Source organism: Nicotiana tabacum, chromosome 7 (genome assembly GCF_000715075.1).
Source record: "Nicotiana tabacum cultivar K326 chromosome 7, ASM71507v2, whole genome shotgun sequence".
In the NCBI taxonomy this organism is placed as follows: Eukaryota; Viridiplantae; Streptophyta; class Magnoliopsida; order Solanales; family Solanaceae; genus Nicotiana; species Nicotiana tabacum.
In genome coordinates, this window is record NC_134086.1 from 46,353,417 (window position 1) to 46,376,562 (window position 23,146).

The 23,146-nt window shown below is 34.9% G+C and overlaps 1 protein-coding gene and 2 long non-coding RNA genes across 6 annotated transcripts; all 3 read right to left on the reverse strand.

Annotated features, from left to right (window-relative positions):
- Positions 1-1,521: 1,521 nt before the first annotated feature.
- LOC107773444 (uncharacterized) lies at positions 1,522-5,221 on the reverse strand. The gene is made up of 2 exons (XR_001645303.2): positions 3,980-5,221; positions 1,522-3,408 (listed from the first exon to the last, which is right to left on the reverse strand). It is a non-coding gene; the product is annotated as an uncharacterized LOC107773444 (long non-coding RNA).
- Positions 5,222-9,362: 4,141 nt separating this feature from the next.
- Positions 9,363-12,509, reverse strand: LOC107773429 (F-box/kelch-repeat protein At3g06240). 4 transcript variants are annotated; one of them, XM_075257189.1, is made up of 3 exons: positions 11,246-12,509; positions 9,878-9,913; positions 9,363-9,756 (listed from the first exon to the last, which is right to left on the reverse strand). In XM_075257189.1, the coding sequence occupies exon 1, from the start codon at positions 12,361-12,363 to the stop codon at positions 11,449-11,451; it is 915 nt and encodes a 304-aa protein (XP_075113290.1). In that variant the 5' UTR covers positions 12,364-12,509; the 3' UTR covers positions 9,363-9,756; positions 9,878-9,913; positions 11,246-11,448. The 4 variants fall into 4 exon arrangements, with proteins under 4 accessions (XP_075113290.1, XP_016448342.1, XP_016448339.1 ...); XM_016592856.2 differs by lacking the exon at positions 9,878-9,913; XM_016592853.2 differs by having other exon boundaries at positions 9,363-9,913.
- A 1,751-nt stretch (positions 12,510-14,260) lies between these two features.
- On the reverse strand, positions 14,261-23,120 carry LOC107773421 (uncharacterized). Its single transcript, XR_001645296.2, has 2 exons — positions 21,158-23,120; positions 14,261-14,661 (listed from the first exon to the last, which is right to left on the reverse strand). It is a non-coding gene; the product is annotated as an uncharacterized LOC107773421 (long non-coding RNA).
- Between the last annotated feature and the right edge of the window lie 26 nt (positions 23,121-23,146).

Here is a 23,146-nt window from a genome sequence, read left to right on the forward strand (position 1 = left end):
CCTTTGCATCTTAACCTCATCCATTGACGATGTTACATCTTTAATATTAGTCCAATCACTTTGCGGGAAGATTTTATCTTCCCATTTCCAAAACCTACATGAACTAGGTTGTCAAACATAATTCAAAAAGAACATTTAGCTAATCATTATAAAACTCTAAACCTGTAGATTTCATAATTACACTAAACTTAAAAAAAATAAGAAAATTGAAATTAAACAACCTTAGGCCTCGGACATTTATAGATTTTCTTCCAGGGTTATATGGAGTAGACGAAGTGAAGTGGTTGGTTATAATGCCACAGCGACACCTAATCTGTGAGGAACGGCTGCCTTGTAACATTTATCAACCAAAGCTACGACGAGAATGAAGAAAAGAGAAATTTTGGGAAGATTTCAGTCGAACCCTAAGTTCTCCGCAATGGAGTGTCTTTTGGGGGAGAAGAAGAAGACGTTGGGTTACGGGTCAAAATTTTAGGAGTGAAATTTGGTCAATCTAATTTGGGAGAAGAAGAATCTGTTAGGTTTTGGGGCTTTCAACTTAATGGAAAGCTGACTTGGCAGCTGACTTAGAAAAATGGAGTGGGTTAGCTGTCACATTGACCATCCGTTAGGGTTAGGGGCAATTACATTAACTTTGTTAACGGTAGGATGGGTTTTGGACGTAAAGTAAAACGGAGGACAAACGTGTACTATTTACAATAGTACTGGGGCAATAATGGCCTTTTTCCAAAGTTTAATCTATTGTACATGATACTCACCTTTTTATTTTGGATTTTCAACTTACACATAATATATAATAGTTATTTCTGTCTTTTAAATAACCTGATAGTGTATAAGTTTTTTAAACTTTATGCATATATAAGTTAAATCGGCTTATTGCATAGTTTACTCTTTCCAATTTGATTGCACTTCACATTATGTAAAGAAAGGTCTATGTGTTAGGTATGTGCTAATATATATATTTAAAAAAAAAATTGTAGGTCGGAGGGCAATCACGTTGTGCGTATGAGTAAGTGCATCATATATTGGCCAATGTGACGGAGAAGAAAATGATAGAGAAATTCAGCACGGTGTTCATTGAACTTCTATAGTATCTAATGAGTTGAGCTTTATGATGATCATATAGAACACCAGCATTTTGAAAAGGCTTGAAATCAGTTAATTTTATTTGATATCGTTTTTGTTCAGTGAAAGGAAATTAAGGAATGAAACATGCATCTAAATAGCTATGGGTAATCCCATGAAATTTCATGACAGTACTGTGCAAATAGGTAATCCCATGAAATTTCATGACAGTACTGTGCAAATAGGTAATCCCATGAAATTTCTACCTTTAAACTACATACTCTATATCATTAAGTGCGCTACTATCCTGCTCCCATTTATTTCTTAAACTTTATGTTCAATTAAACAACATCACTATATAAATGAAACAAAGATCTGCCATGAAACCTCATTAATTATATCCTTGCTTTTCTAGCTATCCAAGACACAGCTGAAACTAGTATTTTGTCCAAAAAATGGAGATAAATCTGGGCCATGCTTTTAAATCTGGTGTTGAACAAGCTCTTTTGCAATAAATTAGCAGTAAACTATTTCTATTTTGCAACAAATAATACACCTATGCAACAAAATACACCTATTCACCTTAACTATGAACTTTGTAGATGCGATGCAGGTCATTACCAACTGAATAGAAGACTCTGGGAAACCATATCCTCTCAGAGCTTCCTCAATAAACTCCCAGCTGACTATGTTAGAGGCCTTTCTTAGGTCTATTTAGATCGGGTGAGGTGTCTTAGCAGATCACGGCAAATCATAACATTATGCACCAGTGTCTCGCCTCTACAAAAGCTGCCTGGTTCTCTGCTACTATTGGAACAATTGTGCTTTCCTCAATCTCTTACAAATCATCTTGGAAATGTATTTATAGATAACATCACAACCTGCAATAGGTCTGAATTGAGCTGCTTTCTGAGGCACATCCATATCCCACACTTGGAAAGCAAGAAACTGGAAACAGTTTAAGGAGACAACTGTTAATACAGAGTTAGTTATAACACAGATTCAACAGGAGATCAAAGAAAGGATAGATCATTTGAAGTATTCAAAGAAAGCTTATAGGAGTAATTTTTCGATTCAGAAATTTTTGGTTCTATTTGTACATTATGCCCCTTTACAATTTATAATTTAAGAAAACGACCGTTTTAGATCTCTTACCTATAAAAGACATATCTCTTATGTGTAAAAGTAAATCTTCAATGTGTAAAGAAAGATGTAGGGTCATAAAACTAAAAACAAATTTGTAAAGAGCCACAAAACCCATTGATCCGAAATTTTGTAGCTAGTATGTTCTGTTGGAGGCTTGAAAGATGTTAACACCCTTCCTAGAAGGTGGTTACATATTTTAAGTGCTCTATAGGTGTATTATTTTGAGGTGTCAATTAATGAAAAAATATATAAATTATTTGAAGTGGAAGCATAATGTCTTGTCATATTAAGCTGGTAACATCAATGTTTTCTTTTTCTTTTATAAAATCTATTACTTCTGTGCTATCGTTCCATCATATAATCTAACTTAAATGCTAGCCATTGTCATCTAGTACTATCCAAGATTCAAGGTAGCCAATTGCATGTTAAGTTTCTACCCTGTTCTAGTGATCTGTAACATTTTCCAGCCAACAACAGAAAGAAGAGAATTAGACAGTTCTTTCTAATAAACTAAAACATAGCAAAAATACAACTTTTGGTACTGCAATACAAAGGGCAATATTGCTACTTTCACATCAACAAATAATCTCAAATATGAGGGTTTGCTAAAAAGGGGACTTTTCTCCTGCCGACGCTACAGTACTGCTTCTATGTACTTCACCATATACAAACAATAAATGCAAGTCTTCTGTCGAAACAAATTTTGTTCCTATGCAAGCATATGAACGGTGCAATTGTATGTGGCATAACAAGAAACCGATGTAAAGCCATGAAATGCTGCCCTTTCCCTCGACTATTAATTCTAATTAATTAAACCAAAATTTTCAGGGGAGTTGGGAGAGGGCAGGGGGATTCTTCAGGCTACAGGTTCATACACTATGTTTCGTAACATGATAGCAGCTTGAGAAAGAGGACAAAGATGTATCATTGATACTACTGCAGAAATAGTTACTTATCAGAACGGCAAGCATAGTTTCTCTAGACAAAGCAAATACAGCGGCTTTTGAATAATCTACAGGAGAAAGAGGAGAAAGGTGGATAATTAGCAAATATTTTTTCCCTCCCCTTTGATTCCCCGTTGATCCCTTTTTGTTGGAGCTATTGCTCTTTTGGTGACTCGAACCCACAACCCTGGGATTGTAGGTGGTGAGTGCTGACCATCTGAGCAACCCCTCTCATCGGCAAATAAGTTAAAACCTGAAATTAACAGCATATTTCTGCATCAAGAATTCAGCAAGTATTCGCTTTCTAAACTTCTTATACGATAAGTAATACCAAATCCTGATCTATAAAGTCTTTAGAGTCTAAATCAAGGAGATAGACAATATAAACTTCTTCTCCAGAATTTAAAGCAGCTAGATAGCAGTTTTACCCTCACATTGCTTTAAAATGTAAAGCACAGAAGATGAGCCAAAAATAATTCTAGATGAGTTACTTTATTCTCAGATTAGCTCATGATTTAGAGAAGAGATGAAACATTTAACACTTCCTTTAAAGACAGCATATGCTCAAAGTTAAATTACTCTTCTTATACTTCACATTACAAATCTAATAAACTGGAAAACAAGTATTATTTTGCGAACCACTGTATATTTTCAGATAAAGTAATCACTGTATATTTTCTCCAGGAAGGAAGGATTTTCATACAGAAAACTCTACGGGCAAGTAGCATTCATTTTACCGAATCATATATAGGGGACCAAATTCAAAAATCACACTAAAGATTATAAAAAATGAACAAGAAAACGTGAAAATGTCTTTGTAATACCTGGATACAGACAAGCATTATCCAGACAATCATTTCGCGCATCAAGCATTATATTGACCCTCGGTTCCATTGCCAAAGGAAGGACAGACAAGACTTTCTATGAAGGTTCGAGTTTTATACAAAGAAGGACTTACATCAACTATCAGATCCCACAACTCATTCTCTTTCATATTGTAGAGAACCAACTTTTCTTCGACATCCATTACAATATCATCATCAGTCATTGAACACAATGGTGTCCAAAAATAATCATGTAAACTCGGTGCCATAAGCCTAAATATGGTCCAAGACTCCTTAACCCCATAGTCTTCCATCAAACAGATCGTGATTGTGTCTACAGTTAAATTGGTGAACATGCAAAGACGCCCTCGAAGAGCCACAAGTTCAAACAAAGAGTAATTGTAATCCATAGAAGGTACTGGCACCTCCAAGAATTTCTCATCACTTAAATGAAAAGCAGCAATTACACATGACTCATCAGAAGTTTTACTACTAGCCAACCAATGAAAAGCCCCATTTACCAAAACCCCAGAAGCAAGGTCAGTTACTGAATGATCATAACGAGAAATCTCAAGTCTCGTCCAAAGACCCTTTCTCACAGAGTAAATATCCACAAAAGTGTCAACTATAACAGTCTCATCCACATCATTATAATAAAAAATCGTAACCACCTTATAATCATCACTAATGACATCGTACCCTAAACCGTACATGCTAAAACTACCCGGCACAGGAAGAGCCAAATGAAAATTTGGAATTTTATGGTACTTTAAGGTAGTGGGGTTGATCAAATATTTCACACCTTCCCTATTAATCGCCAAGGCCAAGCCATTACATGAGCCATCAACACTTACCCAATTGTTTGAGAGTTGCTGAAATCAAGCTTTCTTGATATGGCATCAAAATCATCTTTGGGATTGTGGGTAAAGGTGATAGTGAGAAGAGAACAATCAACAACAATGAGCTTATCTTCTTCATGTTTGTGGGAATGGAGAGCAAGGTGAGCTTTAATGAATTGTGGGTCTGAGAGAAATTTGCGCCATTGCTTTGACACGCACCTAAATTGGCCTATGAACTTTGCAGGCAGCCACAATAGTATGTCAAATATGATTTCTTCAGGTATTTTTGCAGCGTTGTTCCTTGCCATAGTTAGGTGAATTTGGAGGAGAAACTACGGAGTCTCTGAAGTGCGGATTAGGGTTTTAACTAAATGCTTTTGCTAAACTTCAAAGTAGGGGTGGGCGGGCAGTTCGAGTAAGATATAAAAATTTCCGTTTAGATATTGACAATATAATATTCAATCTAAATGATCTGATTTTTTAAATTCGGTTTTGAATTAATTGATTTGAATATTTTGGATTTTTGGTTTTGCACCTATAAATTGATATACTTCTTCTTGTCATAAAAATTAATATCCAAAGAAAGCATTTATGTTAAATGGCGAAATACCTTAAATCACCCCTAAACTTGGCTCAGATTATTAGTAGCATCCCCGAACTATGCTTAGTCTTAATTACCCTCTCAACTTGGCCTTTTGAGAGTCATTACCCCCTAGACGCTAATGTGGCAAAAAATGTGTGTGCACTCACCTGCCATGTAGATTTTTCTACCTATGTGGCATTTTTTTGAAGAAAAATTAGTTTTTTACTTTTTAAGAATATTACTTTTTAGATAAAAATTTTCGAATACAATTTATAATAAAACTTGGATATAACTACATTATTTAGGCTAAATATTTTTATTTGGCCAAAAATAATAAAGTTTCAGTTAATCTTTTTTCGAAGTTAACCTGAAAATAAAGATTTATACAATTGAAATAAATAGTTAAGGCATCTTTAAAGTTATAAAAAATACATAGTTTGAAATTAATTATTTTGGCTATAAATTTTTATATAGCTCTAAATTACTGTGCTCTAATTTTATTTTACTTTTTTTTTTTACAGATTTTACCTATAAAAGTAAAAATACACAGTTGAAATAAATAGTCATTGCATCAAAAGAGGAAATAAAACGAGTGTATAATTGAAGATTACAAGTGCAATTCTACACTCTTTTTATTTCTTCTTTTGATGCAATGACTATTTATTTCAATTGTGTATTTTTTATAACTTTTTTAGATGCCTTGACTATTTATTTCAATTATATAAATCTTTATTTTCAGGTCAAATTCAAAAAAAGATTAACTAAAACTTTATTATTTTTGGACAAATAAAAATATTTAGCATAAATTATGTAGTTATATCCAAGTTTTATTATAAATTTTATTCGAAAAAAATTATCTAAAAAAGTAATATTCTTAAAGGGTAAAAAACATTTTATTTTTAAAAAAAATGTCACATAGACAGAAAAATCCACGTGGCAGGCGAGTGCACCTACACTTTTTGCCACATCAGCGTTTAGGGAGGTAATTACCCTCAAAAGGCCAAGTTGAGGGGGGTAATTAAGACCGGGCATAGTTCATGGAGGATACTAATAATCTGAGCCAAGTTTAGGGGTGGTTTAAGGTATTTTGCCATGTTAAATTACAAAGTTCGTCATTCTCACTATAATTATTTAAATAAAGTATTCGAATAATTAAATCATCATCAAGAAAATACAACAGAGACATTAATAAGGCCGATAAGAAATAGCAAAAGTAAAATCATGTCCAAATAGAAAATATTCTGCGAGTAACTTAGTAATTAATATTGAATATGAGATAATTTATAATGGGTAGGATATCGAACTTATTATTATTTGTATATGGATAATGAACTAAATAAAGTATAAAAAATTCTAATTTTCTAATATCCAAAAATTTAAAGTACCAAATCCAACATCTAATTCGAAATCCAATCCGCAATTCAAAAATTCAAAAAAATCAGATTTCAATTTGAATTTCTTATTTGCCCAAACTATGCTCACTCCTACTTCAAAGAAAGTATATAAGTGTTAGACACTCGATTTGTGATTGCAAGGGTACATTTGCTTTTAAATTTTAGGAAAGGTCAAATATCTAAATTGACGCTTTTAGTTGTCCCCATTTTTAAAGTTGTCACTCAAATATTTTTATTTTATTTAAAAATAGTTGAAGAAGAATTGAATAAAAATACATTTTTCTTTTATGGATGAGATGGTAAAATTTGAGTAATCTCAAAGTACAGAAGTTCATCATTTGTACTCAGTAACAGTCAATGGAAATATTACGGCAAACATTGATTATACGTCATATTGACATGTTTTCCTAGATCAATTCTCTTCGTATTCATCACTTGTAAATGATAAACTAGTCTATGGATATAGAAAATACATTATATTTAAATCCTTCTATGTGTGTCGGGCTCAGGTTCTGGTGGTGGTGATGGTACTGAGAGATTGAGCCAAATTACATGGAGTAGTTAGACTTAGTATATGGGACGAGAACTTGCTCGTTTTATATCCCGATGTTGATCAAATAAGGTTGCTCTAAGACCGAGAACACTAACAAAGCACTCTCTTAACCCCCACTGACTAGCTACTATGCATGTACGCTACCTTGTCTCCACATTGGATCAAGAATAAGATCAAAAGTATCAAAAATCAAAATCGCTAATTCATATAAAGTCATCGAATCGGCTCGATCAACAATCAGAGAATCACGCATTATATGAACATAAATTAACCGACCAGGATCATTAATACAACGGTATAAAACACGATGCCAAGGCATACTCATTGAAAGACTAAGTAGGATATTAAAAATAAAAATACAACAAAAGACTTTCACAACTTTGTTATATTGAAATCAAGTGGCCTTTTCTTGTTGAACTCATTCCTTTATGTTCCAAATTGACTCTAACAAGTTAAGGTAAGGTAGATACACCTGACAGAGAGTTTGCTTGTAGTTTTGAAAATGGACCAATTTTCTTTCTCATCAAATATTTTATCTACAGATTTTTCCGTTAGCCTCAATAAGTTGCCCCATAGGGTCAAGGTCCTACGAGGTACCCACTACTCGGAGGTGTCATTTTATCAACATCTTTCAATATGTGTTCAATTATGTATATGTCGGAGTGTACATGGACCGAGTTGGTTCGATTTTTATCAAAACCAAACCAAACCAACTATATCAGTTTGGATTGTTTCGGTTTTATCGTATTTTTTCGGGTATTTTGTTATATGAATATTATTCAATCTTACTTTGTTAAATTTTTATAAATAAATGTTTAGTAAAAATTGAAAAAGTTGACAAATATATGATCTATTAAAATATTCTTATGGAAAAATTTTCTTAGTAATACATGATAGTTATTTCTTAGTCGTCTAACAACAATTTTACGTTGATGTACACTTTCAAGGTTAATCGAATTTAATAATTAAACATAAAAATAAATATGAATCTATAAAATGATATGTTCTATTTAATTTTAAATTTTCGAAATACCATTTCAAATTCGAAAAAGATATAAGAACTTAATAGATCTTACAACAACAACAACAACAACAACAACAACAACATACCCAGTAATATCTCACACTGTGGGGTCTGGGAAGAGTAGTGTGTACGAATACCTTACCCCTACCTTGTGAGGATAGAGAGGATGTTAGGAAAGCATAAGCACCACATTAATGAAAATATAGACAAGAAGGAACAGTACCAAAAAGCCATATAAAAGCAGAATAAGAACAAGACAACAAGGTGATTTAATAGATCTTGACATATGAATATGGAAGAACAAAGAGATTGACGCATTTCACTAACACTTGATAAGAAAGTGATCATATAACCCATTATTTAAAGTTAATAAATATGGAGCACTTCATATTTAACTAAATATTACATCCCATAAGAGAATCACAAATATTTCTAGATATTTTTTAAAGAAAATTCTATAAAAAGTCTTAAAAGTATATATAAAAATTATATATTTATATGTCGGTTTGGTTCAAATTTTTGTATTCAATACCAAACCAAATCAAATCAATTCCTAATCGAATTTTTAATCGATTTGGTTTAACATTTCAGTTTGATACGGTTTTCAACCCCAATGTATAAGTTAAGCAGGGCCATGTCGTCGGCTGCCTATCATGTCTTCCAGTTTTTGGCAAGGCAAAATAGATGTTGAGTAGGATATGACGGAGAAAATGTCTATTTTCAAAAATTGGAAGAGAATTTTTTATTGTTAACACAAAACTGGAGGGCGAAAATGATTTTCACCCTTTAGATATTGGGTTTATAAACCTAAATAACCTCATACTCCATCTGTTCTACTTTATAGGACTCTCTTTATCGTTTCTTAAGAAAAATGCCATCTATTTATATTTGGAAACTCTTTAATGTTAAACTTCTTATTTTACCTATTCTAGTGGCAACAGCACACCAGGAGATAGGTGATTTGTAACATCTTCCACCAACAGAAAGAAGAGAATTAGACACAGGTATTTCTGATAAGCTAAAACATAACAAAGTTAGAATTTTTGGTACTGCAATATAAAGGAAAATGTTGCTGCTTTCACATGATAGGAAAACATAATGTAAACCCTCTTGTCAAATGAGCATGCATCATTCCAATGTTGAGAAACTTAGCGGAGATATAAGCATTCGACAAATAAATCTTCAAGTTTGCTCAAAAGGGGACTTTTCTCCGGATGGTGTTGCAGTGCTTGTACTACACCAGATACAAACCACAAATGTAAGTCTCTCTTGAAAACTCTCCGATCATGGTGATCTTTCTTCAGATGTGAAATCATAATGATTGTATAACATCATACTGAAGAAATAACACCCTTGAGATAAAATTATTTAGAGATTGAGGCCTCTGCACAAACACAACATTGCATTCAATAGAAGCACCAGGACAGGTCCAACAACAACATACCCCATATATCCCACATAGTAGGATCTGGGGAGGGTAGTGTGTACGCAGACCTTATCCCTACCTTGTGCACCAGGACATGTCCGCGGAAACTTAATTCCTATGCAAGCATCAAAACAGTGTCAATACGGTTATATGTGGCAGTTCAAGAAACCAATGTAAAGCCATGAAATGATGCCCTTTACCCTCGACTATTAATTCTAGTTAATTAAACCAATTTTTGCAGGGGCGTTGGGGTTTTGGGGAGACATAGTGTTAAATTAGCATATTAGAGTTGAAATTTTAAGATTCTTATGTTATATTCTCATATAGTTAAGAATTAAGATAATATTATAATGTTTTTATAAATAATACTAGAGAATATAACATAAAAAACTTAAAATTTTAACTCTAATATGCTCATTTAACACTACGTTCATTTTGTAGCAGCTTGATCTATAGTCTTTAGGGTCAAAATCAAGGAGATAGACCATATAAACTTCTTCTCCGGAATTTAAAGCAGCTAGATAGCAGTTTTACCCTCACATTGCTTAAAAATGTATAGCACAGAAGATGAGTTACTTTATTCTCAGATTAGCTCATGATTCAGAGAAGAGACGGAGCATTTAACACTTCCTTTCGAGACAGCATATGTGCCACCAATAAGAGAGTGTTCCGTTGGTGTTCTCGTGCGACCTTGCTTGGTCAACAAGGGGATAAAAATGAGAAGGGGTAGAGGTAAACCGAGCAAGAATTGGGGAAAGATGATTAAACTGAACATGATACATCTTCAGCTCACCAAGGACAATAACCCTAAATAGGAGAGCATAGGCATTGAAGATTAGCATAGAAGGTTAGTAGATAGTCGAGCAATTTCTCTCTTTTCTACGGGAGAGCTTGGTCCTAGTTTAGAGCACCTTATTTGCTCCCTATTCTCCTTATCAGTATTATTATTAATCAGTTATTATCTTATTATTCAATTTTATTACTATTGTTGTTTCTTTTAATTTGGTTATCTTTACTATATTTACTATCAGTATTTTTCTTTTCTTCAATAATTTCATCTTATACTTTTTACTCTTGCATTTTCAAACTTGTTTTGAAAACAGTTTTCTTGAGCCAAGGGTCTATTGGAAACAACTTATTTACCTCATAAAAGGTAAGGGCAAGGTTGCATACACCCTACCTTTTCCCGACCCCACTGTAAAAATTATTCATTATACTTCTCATTACAAATCTAAAAAACCGGAGAAAAGATGGATTATTTTGTGAACCACCATATTTTCAAATAAAGTCTTCACTGTATATTTTCTCCGTGATAGAAGAATTGCCATTCACAAAATTATATGGGCCAGTAGCATTCATTTTATTGAATCAAATATGGGGACCAAATTCAAAAATCTCTATAAAGACTAAAAATGAATAAGAAAACGTGAAAATGTTTTTGTAATACCTGTACAGACAACCATTTCGCGCATCAAGCATTATATTAACCCTCGGTTCCATTGCCAAAGGAAGGACAGACAAGACTTTCAACGAAGGTTCGAGCTGTATGCATATCAGAACTAACATCAACCCCCAGATCCCACAAATCATCCTCTTTCATGTTGTAGACAACCAACTTTTCGTCAACCTCCATTACAAAATCATCATCAGTCATTGAACACAATGGTGTACAAGGAGAATCATGTAAATTTGCCTAAATATGGTCCAAGACACGTTAACCCCATAGTCTTCCATCAAACAGATTGTTATTGTGTCTTTACTTAAACTGGTGAACATACAAAGACGTCCTCTAAGAGGCACAAGTTCAAAAAAAGAGTAATTGTAATCCGTAGGAGGTACTGGTACCTCCAAGAATGTCTCATCACTTAAATCAAAAGCAACAAGTACACATGGATTATTAGAAGTTCTACTAACCAACCAATGCAAAGCCCCATTTACCAAAACCCCAGACGCAGGGTCAGTAAGTGAATGATCATAAGGGGAACTCCCAAGTCTCTTCCAAAGACCCTTTCTCAAAAAGTAAATATCCACAAAAGTATCAACTATATCAGGCTCATCTATATCATAGTAAGAAAGAGCAACCACCTTATAATCATCATTAACAACATCGTACCCAAAACCATACATGCTACAGCTATCTGATACAGGAAGAGCCAAATCAAAATTTGGAATTTTATGGTACTTTAAGGTGGTGGGGTTGATCAAATATTTAGCCTCTCCCCTACGAATCGCCAATACCAAGCCATTACATGAGCCATCAACACTTAACCAGTGGTCTGAGAGCTGCTGAAAATCAAGCTTTCTTGATATGACATCAATTTCACCTTGGGCGTCGTGGGTAAAGGTGATAGTATGAAGAAAATGACTAGCAACAATGAGCTTATCCACTAGATGTTTGTGGGAATGGAGAGTGAGGTGAATTTTGATGAACTTTGGGTCTGAGAGAAGAGAACACCAGTGCTTTGATACACACCTAAAATGACCTATGGACTTAGCAGGCAGCCGGGTAAATATGTCATATATGATTTCTTCAAGTATTTTTGCAGCAGCATTGCTGTTTGCCATAGTTGGGTTTGGAGGAAAAACTGTAGAAGCACCTAAAGTGGCGTTCTTTGACTAGGGCATTTTCTGCTCCTGGGCTGACCTCAAAGAAAATTGGGGAGGAATTCAAAAATAGCCAGATTTATATGCATAGTTTAAAAGTAATCGAAATTTAGCCACGTTTCATGTAAAGATAAATTTGAGCGAAAATATTTTTTAAATCCCGAAAAATACGTCAGTATATTATACTGGAGTTCCAGCATAAGTATGCTTGAACTCCAGCATATTATACTGGAGTTTCAGGATAAGTATGCTGGAACTCCAGCATAATATGATGAAGTTCCAGCATAAGTACACTAGAACTCCAGCATAATATATTGGAGTTCCAGCAAGTATAATTGTCAAGTATAATATATTGGAGTTTGGAGCACAGTTGTTCTAGTCTCCAGTATATTATACTGGAATCAGCAAAGTATACCGGTCCAGCATAATATGCTGGAGTTCATACACAAGTGTACCGAACTCTAGTATATTATGCTAGACCGGTCTCTGTTGCAACAAAATAGTGGCTATTTTTCATTTACTTCGTAAACGCTGGCTATTTTTGAATGATCCGAAAATTGGCTATATCGTGCTATTTTTACCGAAAATTGGAGTAAAAATAGCACGGGCTAGCCAGTTTTCGGACTGGTCATTCAAAAATAGCCATTGTTTTCAAAGTCATTGAAAAATAGCCACTATTTTGCTGCAACATGGAAAGTTCCAGCATAATATACTGGATATCGGTGCACCTGTGTATGAACTTCCAGCACATTATGCTGGAACTCTAACATGCGAAAAGTTCCAGTATAATATACTGGAGATTGGAGTGCCGGTGCTCCAATCTCCAATATATTATGCTGGAACGGTATCCAGTATATTATACTGGAGTATTATTCTGGATTTTGAACAGTGTTTTCGTTCAGATTTATCTTTACATGAAAAGTGGCTAAATTTTGATTACTTTTGAAACTGTGGCAATTTTTGAATGATCACTTGTAAATCTGGCTATTTTTTTAATTTCTCCCAAAATTGGGAGTGTTCGAACTGCGATTTCTGATTGCATCTTTTTTCTGCCAAATAAGAATTACTTCATCTGTCGTAAAGAAAATGATATATTTCGAGAGTTAAGTTTTTAAATTTTGACCGGATATTAAATTATTAAATTTTTTGAAATAAAATTTACAAAGTTAGAAACTACATAAAAAGTATTACAGGTCAAAATAATTCAAAATTTTAAAAGGCATGTTAAAAAGTTGTGATAAAAAAAAGAAACTCGTTTGACTCCTCATATCCAAGATGTATAATTTTTTTGGGGACATAAGAAGTAATAGATGCCCCTAACACATTAGCGTCCACATCAAATAAGTGTCATATATTTTTATTTTATTTAAAAATATACTCCAAAACCACACCGATTCCGTCTCGATTTTGACCGTCATCCTTCCCCTATTTTAGCCATATCAATGTGAAATCCACGCCCTTTAGCTATATTACCTAAACAAATGTATGGATGATTATCAGCTAGAGATGTTTACAAATACTCATTTTGTCAAGTAAAGATGTTAAAATGGGAAAACGAGAGCTAAGAGTCAGAGCTAACTTTCCAGACATTTGCTTTGCATTCACATCTCAATCTATGCAACTATTCTATTGACTTGCACTGATTTGAATTTGCTTGTCATTTTTGCTCTATCGAGCACATTTATATACAACAGCAACAACAAACCTAGTGTAATCCCACAAGTGGGGCCTGGGGAGGGTAGTATATAAGCAGACCTTACCCTTACCTTACAATGATAGAGAGGTTGTTTCCGGTAGACTCTCGGCTCAAGGAACAGTGAAACTAAAGCCAGAGCACAGTTATATCTGATAAGCAATAAAACATACAACAGAGCTAGAAATTTTGATATTGCAACACAAAGGACAATATTGCTGCTTTAACATGATTGGAAACATTAGAACACCTCTTGTCAAATGAGTATGCAAATACTTACTCAGATCATCTACTCATCTAATGTCGAGAAACTCAACTGAGATATAGACAGTCAACAATACAAAACTCAAGTATGAGGGGGTTTCTCAAAAGGGAACTTTTCTCGAGACGTTTTCTGTAGTACTGCTTTTGTGTACTTCACCATATTCAAATCATAAGTGCAGGTTTTCCTCGAATACTCTTGTTCTATCATGGTGATTTGTCTTCAGTTTTGAAATTGTAACAGTTGCAACATCATAATGAAAGAGTAACACCCTTGGGATTAAAGTATATAGAGATTCTGGCCTCTGCACAAACACAACATTCCAATCAATAGAAGCACCAGAAGCAGATTAATTCCTGTGCAAGCAACAGAACAAAATCAATTTGGTATTATGTGGCATTACAAGAAATCGATATATGATAAGTTTGATTAAGAGTTGACTATACCCTTTTTATGCCAGACTCAGGTAATTTTTTCACTCAAGTTTATGTTACTTTGATGACAGGCTGAAACAAAAAGAGGGAAAAGAAGAACAGGTTCAAGGTTCACGGAAGACTCACAAATTTGGGAGTTTCTCTTCAATGGTTTAAATTATCCTTGCCTTGTAACAATGAGTTTTTGTAGTTTAAATAATACTTTTATTGGATTAAAAAGGCCAATGATTTAGCTAAAGGTGCATCTTTGATACTTAGAAATTAGAAATGCAAGCATAGTTTTCCCTAGAGTCCTAAACAAAGCCAAAAACAGCAGCTTTTGAATAATCTTGAGGAGAAAGATGACAAAGGTGGATACTACTACCAACAATCCACTCATACTGTAGCAAATAAATTAAGCATTCGCTCCGTCTATAGTTACCTTCTTAAGCGATAAGTACTGCCAAATCTCGATCTTTAGAGTCTCGGTATTCATAATCAAGGAGATAGATGATATAAACTCTTTTCCAGAATTTTGAGCAGCTACATAATAGTTTACCCTCACATTGCTTAAAAATGTAAAGCACAGAAGATGAACCGACAATAATTCAAGTTGACAGATTAGCTTATGATTCAGAGAAGGGCCTAAACATTTAAAACTTTCTTTCAAGACTGCATATGCTCAAAGTTAACTGTTTTTCTTCCTTAAAGCAGCAGCATCCAATAATGCTGAATCAACACCAATTCAAGTACGATGTGCATGCGTGACTACTTTATGTAATACAGTTTACCATTGTATATTTTCCAGCAACAACAACATACCCAATAAAATCTCACTAGTGGGGTCTGGGAAGGGTATGATGTACGCAGAACTTACCCCTACCCCGGAAAGGTAGAGAGGTTGTTTCCGGGAGACCCTCGGCTCAACAGAAGAGATAATAATATCAGGAAAAAAATGCAAGAAGAGATCTGTAACAACAAAAGAAGCAAGAGAAGTAATAATAATATCTTAAAATACACCAAATAAGTGAAAGGGAGTGCAGTAATACAATCCTATGCAAAACAACAAAATAGTGTGAACACAACATAGACCGCTACCAAACATAGGCAAAGCTCTATCATACTACCCGGTACAAAGAGGGAAAAACTATGCACTACCCCCTAGCCTACAACCCTAATGCTCGACCTCCACGCGTTCCTATCAAGAGCCATGTCCTCGGAAATCTGAAGACGCGTCATGTCTTGCCTGATCACCTCGCCCCAATTCTTCTTAGGCCGCCCTCTACCTCTTCTCGTACCTGCCAAAGCCAACCGCTCGCTCCTCCTAACCGGGGAATCTATGGTTCTCCTCCTACCACTGTATATTTTCTGATGAATTAATCACTGTATCTTCTTCAGGAAGGAAGAATTCTTATTAAAAGATTTCTTCAGGAAGGAAATTACCATTCACAAGACTCTGAGTCAGTAGCAATGATTTTAGTGAATCAAATATGGGGACCAAATTCAAAAATCACTACAGAAAAAGAAAATTAGAAAGTTAACACTAAAACCCGAGAATGTTTAAAGATGAGGAAGTACTTGATGTCATTAACCAGTGTGCCTGCGATAAAGCTCCAGGCCGAGGTGGATACACCATGGGTTTCTTCCAAAAATGTTAGTCAATTGTGAAAGAAGATATTCTGAAGGCGATTCAGTATTTCATAAACAAGAGAAGCTTGAATAGAGTTTTAAGGCTACATACATTGCTCTTATCCCCAAAAGGAAGGCAGCCAGGGAGTTGAAAGATTTTTAGACCAATTGGCCTAGTAGGAAGCTTCTACAAAGTTGTGGCTAAGTTACGAGGCACAGGAAGAGGAAGAGCCAAATGAAAGTTTGGAACCGTATGGAGCTTTAAGGTTGTGGGTTTGATTGAAACATTAATAGTTTTGTTATTCACCACCAAGACCAAGCCATAACATGAGAGAGCAACACTTACCCAGTTGACACGCACCTATATTGGCAGATGAACTTTGCAGGCAGTCGGGTGAGTAAGTTATAATTTCTTGGGGTGCGATTTCAGCTTTGCTCATTGCCATATAGTTGGATTTAGAGGAGAAACTACTAGGATAATCCTGCAGTGGATTTGTTAAACTAGGGTATGTTCTTGAATCAATGAATCCAAAGGGTCCTTAGGCTTACAGGCTAGTTATACAGAACTGACAATATATGGATTGTATAATAATAACATAGGGATTGTTATGCCATAGATTCTTGAACAATAACCTGAGGCTGTTTACTTTAAAGGCCTTTTTTCATTGTTAGTTACTCTTATCAATGTATTGTTAATACAGATATCTGTCTTGAGAGTTTTGTAGTAATAGAAAATACGATGAACCGCTAACCAGCAGGGTGGTTAGCTTCTAAAGTTGTGATAAACCTGATATCTATCTTAAGAGTCTTTTTAGTGATAGATCTTGACAACTAACAATCAAGGAGGTAAACGGCTTACCCAATATAAATCTTAAGAGTCTTTGTAGTGATAGACTTTAACAATTACAATCAAGGAGGTAAACAGCTACCATTATCTATCGTAAGAGTCTTTGTAGTGATAGATCTTGACAATTATACAACCAAGGAGGCAGACAACTTAATTTTTAATTTTTTTTTTTTTTTGGGTTTCTAGAGCAGCTAGATCACAGTTCTACCATTGGTATTGCTTAAAACAGTATCCATAGAGTGGCCAACAATAATTTTACATGAGTTACTTGTGATTCAAAGAAGAGTCAAAACATCTAAAACTATTACTTTTCAAGACTGCATGTGCTCAAAATTGAACTATTCCTTTTCCTTAAATAGCCACCATTCTATGATGTTGAATTGAAGCAAGTTACAATTCCAAGCATTTCCCTTTTTAATTGATTCAGTCAATCATTGTATATTTTCTTCACGATAGAAGAATTACCATCACAAAGCTCTATGCTAAGTTGCTTGGACTCGGGTGCGGGTATCCAATATGTGTGCGGATCTAGAGGTCGGATTGTTCGTGATCTAAATTTAAGATACAGATCCAGGTACAGATACGGGTGCAAGACTTGGCAATATTTAAAAATAGAGCTACAAAAATATGCCTAAATATGAGACATTATGTGGAAAATTTACATTAACTTGTAGAGTGCAGTAACTCAATCTTTTGTTCTCTAAGTTATAGGTAACTATCTAGAGATCTAGAGTAGATGTTGTCTTGAGAAATCAACTTGCCAAATCTTATCTCTAATTTCTCTGTATGTGGTCAAATTGCTCAATGTTGATCGACCGGATCCGATACGTATCCTATACTAATACTAGTGTTGGTATCGTGTCGACGCCGGTGCGACACCACAAATGAAGAGTCCACGCAACTTAGGCTCTATGAGGAAAGAATTACCATTCACGATACTCTATGGGATTTGTTTTATTGAATTAAATATGGGAACCAAATTAAACATATTAAACAAAATACACCAAAATGAATGAGAAATCGTGAAAATGTCTGTCTCATACCTGAATACAACATCATTTTAGAATTTTGCATCAAGTAATGAAGTTACCATCAATGTCCTTGTCAAACGTAGGACAGACAAGACTTCCCATGAAAGTTTTAGTTCCTTCACACATAGTAGTTATTCCATCAACCATCATATACCTCCACTGATCTTCTTTCACATTGTAGACAATCAACTTGTCTCCATCCACATCCAATACAACATCATCATCACTCATTAAACACAAGGGACGGCAAAGACTCATACCATAATCTATATTAGGTCCTGTAATCTTAAATCTGGTCCAGGACTCCTTAACTGGATACTCTCTCATTGTCTAGATACCAATGTTGATTTCTTGAGTCCAAGTGAACATACAAAGACATCCTCTAAGACCCACAAGCTTAATCCAAGCACAATAACCTTTATCAAGGGTAGTAGGTGCTGGCACATCCAACAATTTCTTATCAATTAAATCAAAAGCAACAATTATCTATGAATTATTAGGAGTTTTTATAGTCAACCAATGCAAAGCACCATTTACCAAAATCACAGAATAGCGCAAAGGAGCTTCATGATCATAAGTTAAACTCTGAGATCTCCTCCATACACCCATTCTCGCAGAGTAGATATCCACAAAAGTGTCCAGATTTTCATGCTCAATAACAGTGTAATAAAAGGAAAGAGTAACCGCCTTATAATCATCACAGCAAAATCACAGCCTAGACCAGACATGTTATAGCTACCAGGAATGGGAAGATTAAAATGAAAAATTGGAGTTCTACAGTACTGCAAAGTTGTGGGATTGATTAAATTCTATCAAAAATTGCCAATTGCTAGAGCAAAAATGAGGGCCCTCTTTCCAAAGACAAGTGAAAAGAACTTCATATGGTTTTTTATCTTAAGAAAGTGCTAGCTTTCAGCTCTGTTTTGGATGTTTTTAGTGGCAGTTCCAGTCAGCCTTTGAAGTTTTTAATTTAGTGGCAGATAGGTTTTAGAAGAAATTTGAATCATGGGGAACTAGAAGATTTTTGTCAGATACTCTAGCAGGTGAACTCAGTCCAGATTAATCAAAGTCGGGTGGATTCCTTGAGTTGGACAGCTAGTAAAGATAAATTATTCTCAGTTAAAAGTTGTTACAGCATGCTGTTAAAGGAGTTAGGTCATTGGAAGATGATTTGGAAAACAAATGCTCCAGTTAAGGTAGCATGTTTAGAAAGGACTGCAACCTGGGGAGCATGTATAAAGCAACTTGCAGAAGAGGGGCTTTTCTCTGTGCAGTAGATGCTACTTATGTGAGGAATATCAGGAAGCAGTTGATCATCTATTCCTTCATTGCAAATTCTCTAAACACTGTTGGGAACTTTTTCTGAACAGACGTGGTATCTTATGGGCAATGCCTAAAGATGTAAGGGTATTATTAGAAATTGGCAGTCTCAAAGGGTTTCCAGAGGGCTGAAGCAGATATGGAAGACCATCCCACTTTGCATCTTATGGACCTTATGGATGGAGAGGAACAAAGCTTTTTGAAGGACAAGCTTTGTTGGACATAGATATCATATTTCTAGAGTCAAGAATATATGTTGCATAATCTGATTTTCTGGTGAAACGCGATCTATTAGTTAGCATGGACCAATACATGGATTTTCTAGAGTTGTTAGGAAGAAAAGAGTAGCAGCTTGTCTGGTTGGTCTTTGCATGAATTCTGTTTTCTTTTCTACCAGCTTGGTACAAATTTTACCTTATCAGGAAAGAAAAAAAGGTACTTCCTTTCAGCTCATGAGTTGTAATATATTTTGTGTTATCTGTCCTCAAATATTGTGGGATTTTTTGTTCATATAACACTTTTTGGAACCTATCTGTGAATTCAGCATTTATCTCAACATAACTAGTTTGCTAAATGCTCAACTAAACTGAGTCTTGAACCCACTCTAGCATGAATTGCCAAGATTCTAAAGGACTTAGACCTGGATAAAGAGATGAATGACTCGACTCAATTCTCTTTTTTTTTTTTAATCAGGTAAGAGTAATTTAATTTATGACAGTACCAAGAAGCAATGACTTGACTCAACTCTTCTTTAGACAAATATGTCCTAATATATAATCTAACATGAAGCATAATATAATGCCAAAAGCAACAAAAAATTAAATGATATATACAAGCAACATTAAGATAAGAAATTCTCACATCCAAATATTCTATCCATCACATCCCTTGCGGAAAATTAAGACATACTACACTCAACAAAGTTACCCTATCCAAAAGTGACCTTAATTTTTCACATTGTTTTCGTCGTAAGATACTAAATTTACAATGACATTTCACTTCAAATAATTAACAAAACTTTGAATTCTCAATTCTCTACGACGTCAGAATGACAATGAACCAAGACATGATGAAGCGCAATGTAATTTCTGGAGGCCTCAGACAGTGAATGATGAACAATCTTTAAGAAACAGCTTGAACTAAGAGGAAGCAGTTTAATTTCTGTGCAAGCATCAGAACAATGTGAATTCGATTTATCAATATAAGAATCTAGATGATTACTAATTATTCAACAAATTTGATTGGTCGATATGAGTTAATATCCTGTTACGGCAAATTGATGAAAGGTGTTATGCAGCATTACAATAAACCGATGTAAAGCCATGAAATGTTGTAGTTTACACTTTAGGCTACATCCTAGAGGTTAATAGACTATATTTGTAACATGATAGCAGCTTGAGAAAAATAAAAAATAAAAACTGGCTATACTCCTTAGAAAGGCAACTTATTTGGCTAAAGGTGCGTCCTTGATAGTACTGTTGAAATACAACCGCTTTTGAATAATCTAATGGAGAAAGAGAATAAAGGTGGATAATACAACGGAAAATGTTCTCGTAATACCTGTATACAGAATCATCTCGCGCATCAAACAATAGATTAGCCCTCAGTTTCCTTCGACAAAGGAAGGAGAGACAAGACTATCCATAAAGGTTCGAGCTTCACACATAATAGGGGATGCATCAACCATCAGATCCCTACGTTGATTCTCTTTCATATTGTATACAACCAACTCTTCTTCAATATCCAATAGAACATCATCATCAGTCACTGAACACAATAGTGTACACATAGATCTATCTAAATTTGGTTCTGTAATCGTAAATTTGGTCCAAGACTCCTTAACCCCATACTCTTTCATCATCCAACATGTAACTGTGTCCATGTCTTTACCTATACCGGTGAATATACAAAGACATCCTCTAAGAACCACAAGATTACACAGTGAGTAATTACTACCAAGACCAGTAGGTCCTGCTACCTCCAAGAATTTTCATCACTCAAATGAAAAGCAGCAATTACAAATGAATACTGAGAAGTTTTACAGACCAACCAATGCAAAACCCCATTCACCAAAACCCCAGAAGCACGGTCACTAAGTGGATGATCATAAGGAGAACTCTCAAGTCTCTTCCAAAGACCCTTTTTCAGAGAGTAAATATCCACAAAAGTGTCCATAATTGCAGGCTCATTTTCATCAAATGAATCATAATAAGAAAGAGTTACCACCTTATAATCATCGCTAAGTGTATCGTACCCAAAACCATACATGCTACAGCTACCTGGCACAGGAAGAGCCAAATCAAAATTTGGAATTTTATGGTACTCTAAGGTAGTGGGGTTGATCAAATATTTAGCCTCTTCCCTCTTAATCACCAAGACCAAGCCATTACATGAGCCAGCAACACTTACCCAGCTGTTTGACAGCTGCTGCAAATTAAGCGTCCTTGAGATCATATCGATTCCATTTTCGGGGTTGTGGTTAAACGTGATAGTTTGAAGTTCGCGATACTAAGAGACATAGATGAGTTTCTCTTCTCCTTTATGGGCATGGATTGTTTGGTGAGATTTGATGAATTGTGGGTCTGAGAGAAGGTTACACCACTGCTTTGACACGCACCTATATTGTCCTATGAACTTTGCAGGTAGGAGGGGAAGTATGTCAATTATGATTTCTTCGGGTAGTTTTGCAGCTTTGCTCATCACCATAGTTGGATTTGGAGTACGGTAGTTACCTTTGGCTAGGGTATTGTCTATGCGTCTTTGCTCTGGAGCTGGTTTCAAATTTCAGAGGAAGTTTGGGAAAAGGGTCAAATTGCCCATTGAACTCTCACAAATTGTTCAATGTCGCCTCCTCAAATGTATTTTTTGTCTTATTAAAACGAGGCTGAGATGATTGCGTGGAAGCCTCACTTAGTACGTGTGAGAGTTTGATAATAGTGGGTACGAGGAGAGTTAGATCGAAGAAGTATTTGGAAGAGGCGATTAGGCAGGACATAGTAAGATTAGTAGGCAATCGAGCATCTTTCTTCTCGTACTAGTAATGGTAGCGTTAATCTCGTATTTTCATATTCATAGATTTCTATTACTATCTATGTTATTTATGATTTGATTTTATTAGTATAGCATACTCACTATACTCCACAGATACATCGATATATTGTTGTTATTGTTGTTACACTGTGAAGCTTTTTTATAAAGCGAAAATAGAGTCATATAATATGTGACAGAGGAAAATATTTGTAGTAGTGGCATTTTTAGAGTTTGTACTTTTGATATAGATGTTTTAAAAAAAATTATGAATGGGAACTTGAGATCGGTTATAATCGAAATTTGAAAAATGGTAAAGCTAAGAAGTTATTAGATAAAATGCTTTTGAGATTTTTACCTAATCATCCTACATTATAAACCTATTTACACTAACTTGAGAGAATTTTCACTTAATTACTTTTAATAGCAAAGGTTTCTTGCCACATGGGGTTATGCATATAAACGATCCCAATCTCTAGTAAGTAGGTGAGGTAAATCAAATTTATCCAATCCCCCCCCCCT